Source organism: Clytia hemisphaerica, unplaced genomic scaffold (assembly GCF_902728285.1).
Source record: "Clytia hemisphaerica strain Z4C2 unplaced genomic scaffold, Clytia hemisphaerica genome assembly, whole genome shotgun sequence".
NCBI classification, from domain to species: Eukaryota; Metazoa; Cnidaria; class Hydrozoa; order Leptothecata; family Clytiidae; genus Clytia; species Clytia hemisphaerica.
Window position 1 is genome coordinate 1 of NW_027104539.1, and position 3,670 is coordinate 3,670.

Sequence of the window (3,670 nt, forward strand, 5' to 3'; positions counted from 1 at the left end):
TTAAGGAAATGGACTTCCGATGACGCTGAACTGCAAGAATTTTCTCATCTAAAGAACCCACCGTTACAACCAATGTATTGAAGATGATAGCTCTTTTGCTCAATCCCAATTTCAATCTCAGGATAAATGCAAAAGGTACTTTGGTATTGATGGGACATTTCCAAAGAGTATTTGTCTTAGGTTTGATTCATTTCTGGAAAAGGGTCGAACGATAACCTTAACTAAGAGAACCATTTTGAGTCTTGCTGCTTCTATATACGACCCTTTAGGAATTTGACTCCTATCACTGCTAGAGTGAAGACTATTTTTCAGCTTGTTTGCAAAGTTAGTGTGGTTGGGACGACAAGGTTCTACCAGACATAGCTTGTGCTTGGTATGGTTTTTAGACGCGTTGGAATGTGAAGATTGTTGAAATTGATAGATTTTGCTTTTGTTTCCTGCAACAGTGATACTTTAAGAGTTGAGTTGCATGGATTTTGTGATAGTTCTGAGATTCTTTATTGTAGTGTTATTTATTTGAGAGTGATTTCCGAGACTGGGATCAGTGTTTTCTTTTTGACTTCGAAAAGTAGGTTGCTCTTTGAAAAAGGTGACGATTCCTAGACTTGAACTTCTTAGTTGTGTGTTGTTGAGTGATTTGTTGAATAATGTTAGATCTGCTCTCTCCGTCGTATTTCTGTTGATGCTACTCGATGTTGGTCTGATTCAAGGTTGCCTTGTGCTGGATAAAAGGGAATAGAAAGACTTGGAAGCCTTGGGGTGAGAACCGTGTAGTGTCTGCAAGAAAGGTTGTTCAGAAGGAGGATTGGCATCACATCCCTGGAAAGGATAATCCTGCGGATATCCCTACAAGGATGGTTCCTCAGTTTAAAGACGCTTTTTGTGAGAAATGGTTTAAAGGACCGAGATACTCTTTGACGAAGATAAGCTTTCTTCTTTTTCTTTCTAACGAATCTTCTCTTCTCGACACTGATAAGTCTGACGTTCTTTCTGAAGCTCGAAATCGTTTTGTGGACTTTGTGGTCGTTCTTCTTATGATCCTTTTGAGTGCAAGGATGATTTTGAGTAGCGTTTCTTTTCTTTTACGACTGACAAATCTGACAATGACATCGGCCTGAGCAAAATCATTGATGTTGGTAGATACAGCACCTACACAAAAATTGATTAAAGTTACCGCACTTGTATACCGCTTCGTCTCCAACATCAAAGCTAAACGCAAAAATGGTCATGTTATCAAAGATGTCATTTCATCTGAAGAACAAGAAGCTGCTCTTACCAACTGGATCAAGGAGGAACAACGCCTAATGAAGTCCATCCCAACATATCGAAAGCTGACGAAATCACTTGGTGTCTTCGAGAAAGACGATTTATTACGTGTCCGTGGTCGTTTTGATAATGCTGATATCACCACAGAACAAAAGCATCCAATATTGATTCGCAACGCCACCAGCCCGTTCACGAAGCTTGTCATTTGGAATTCACAGGAACGGACAAAGCATCAGGGGATTGATTCAACACTGGCCGACCTTCGAAGAAGATATTGGATTGTGCAAGGAAGAAAAGCTGTGAAGAACACCATCAGACAATGTGTTGTATGTATTCGTTTTCAAGGTAGAACATCGCGTTCACCTCCAACACCAGACTTACCCGATTTCAGGGTTGACTTTCACGAACGTTCATTTAATTCCGTTGGCATGGATTTTGCAGGTCCCCTTTATTTTAGAAATTTTTTAGATAATGATAAAACCAAAAAGGACAGTCTGAAATGTTACATTCTTCTCCTTACGTGTGCTACTTCTCGAGCAGTCCATTTAGAGTTGGTACCGGACTTGTCAAAAGAATCGTTCATCCGTGCATTCAAACGTTTCGTCGCCCGAAGGGGTACGCCTTCGCTTGTTATTAGTGACAATGCAAAAACATTCCGCTCGTCTACCGTCAAAAGATTTATGACATCGCTCAACATTAAACAACGTTTTATTCTTCCAGCTTCTCCTTGTGGGGAGGATTTTATGAGAGACTGTGAGATCTGTTAAATCCTCACTTAAAAAGATTTTAGGACTTTCTTTCCTTACTTATGAAGAACTTGAGACCGTGCTGATTGAAATTGAAAGTTCCATCAACACACGGCCACTAACCTACGTTAACGAGGATGATACCGAAACCATCATCACTCCTAATCATCTTATTTTTGGAACTGACATTCATGATAATTTTCTTTTGTTTCTGCGAACACTTTCGTTCCAGTTAAACGTCTTCGTCACTTACATAAAATTTTAGAACATTTCCGTAACCGTTTTTCGTCGATTTATATAAATGAACTCCGTCAATCACATATGTACAGAGAGATCAACAAACCGGATAACGTAAACTCGTCGTCGGAGACATAGTTTTGGTCAAAGACGACACACACCTTCCGAGATCAAGATGGCCCATCGCTAAAGTTGAAGAACTTGTCAGTGGAAAAGATGGCAACATCCGCGGTGCAAAGTTATCTACCGTCACCAAGAATGGAAAACGAGGATCCATTCACCGCCCACTGGCCAAAATCATTCCTTTTGAAATCGTCGATAACCATCAACAGACGCCTGAGACACCTGTTTCACCCCCCTACCGAACCAGCTCAAATGGTTGAAAACTGTGAAAAGTAGTACATAATCGGGGGAGAACCAGTACGAGAAAGGCTGCAATCGAGGGACAGAACCTGCGAAGATTACGAAATCAATATCTTTCAATTTTTCATGAACTTTTATTTCTTTGGTCGCTGAGGATGTAAAAACCTCACTTTTTACAGTTATTTTTTCTTATAAATAATTTTCTATTTTTTCTTTATTTTTGGCACGCGCCGTAAGCGCTCGCTTCGATGTACTTAATTTTCTTATTATTTGATTGGTAGTTTATCACGTGACTTTTGTGACTTATTTTTATTGGCTAATTTTTCATTTATAACGGCCTCATGTTTAGAAGGTCGCTCTCTTATTTCAGTATTTTATAGAAGATAAGGTGCATCATGAAATTTATTGAAGATATTGTTTGAAGTGACTATCCTGATTTTCCTGAAAGGAATTAACATAAATTTCCGTTTTTACACTCCTCAATCGAAAAAATATAATACATCTTTTTTTTCTGTGTATAATGTGTAATAATGTCACATCTCTGAAAAAGCTGCTGCATTTATTTTGAAGCTTCTGGATCGACAAAATTTTTCTTTATTTTGATGTGCATAATTTCGGCGGGAACTTTGGTCGAATGTTTTTGTTCGAATCTAAAATTCGAATATAACAAGATTTTCGAACAAAAACATTCGAAATTATAGAGACCCGGAAGTTATTTTCATTTTTTAACTTTGGAATTTTTGCTTCCTTTAGCTTTCCGAGTTATTATTGATTTTCTAACTCGGGAAATTGTGCTTCCTTTAACTATTCGAGTTATTTTTCTTTTTTTAACTCAGGAATTTTTGCTCCTTTAAATTTCTGTAAATAGATTAAATCTATTAAATTTTACGTTTAATAAAAAGGCTCGCCTCGCTCTTAAAATATTTCTCGTATTGGTATTGAACTCAAAGTCATTTGATAACTATTACTTATTGAGTCTTCATTGGATTGGTAATCATCGATTTCATTTCAGTAAAGTTAAAGATTTATTACCCTTTCGGTGACGACATATAGGGCCA

General features: G+C 37.8%; 1 protein-coding gene across 1 annotated transcript; it reads left to right on the top strand.

Annotated features, from left to right (window-relative positions):
* Positions 1–1,130: 1,130 nt before the first annotated feature.
* On the top strand, positions 1,131–2,033 carry LOC136822569 (uncharacterized). Its single transcript, XM_067078834.1, has one exon. The coding sequence runs from the start codon at positions 1,131–1,133 to the stop codon at positions 2,031–2,033; it is 903 nt and encodes a 300-aa protein (XP_066934935.1).
* Positions 2,034–3,670: the final 1,637 nt, after the last annotated feature.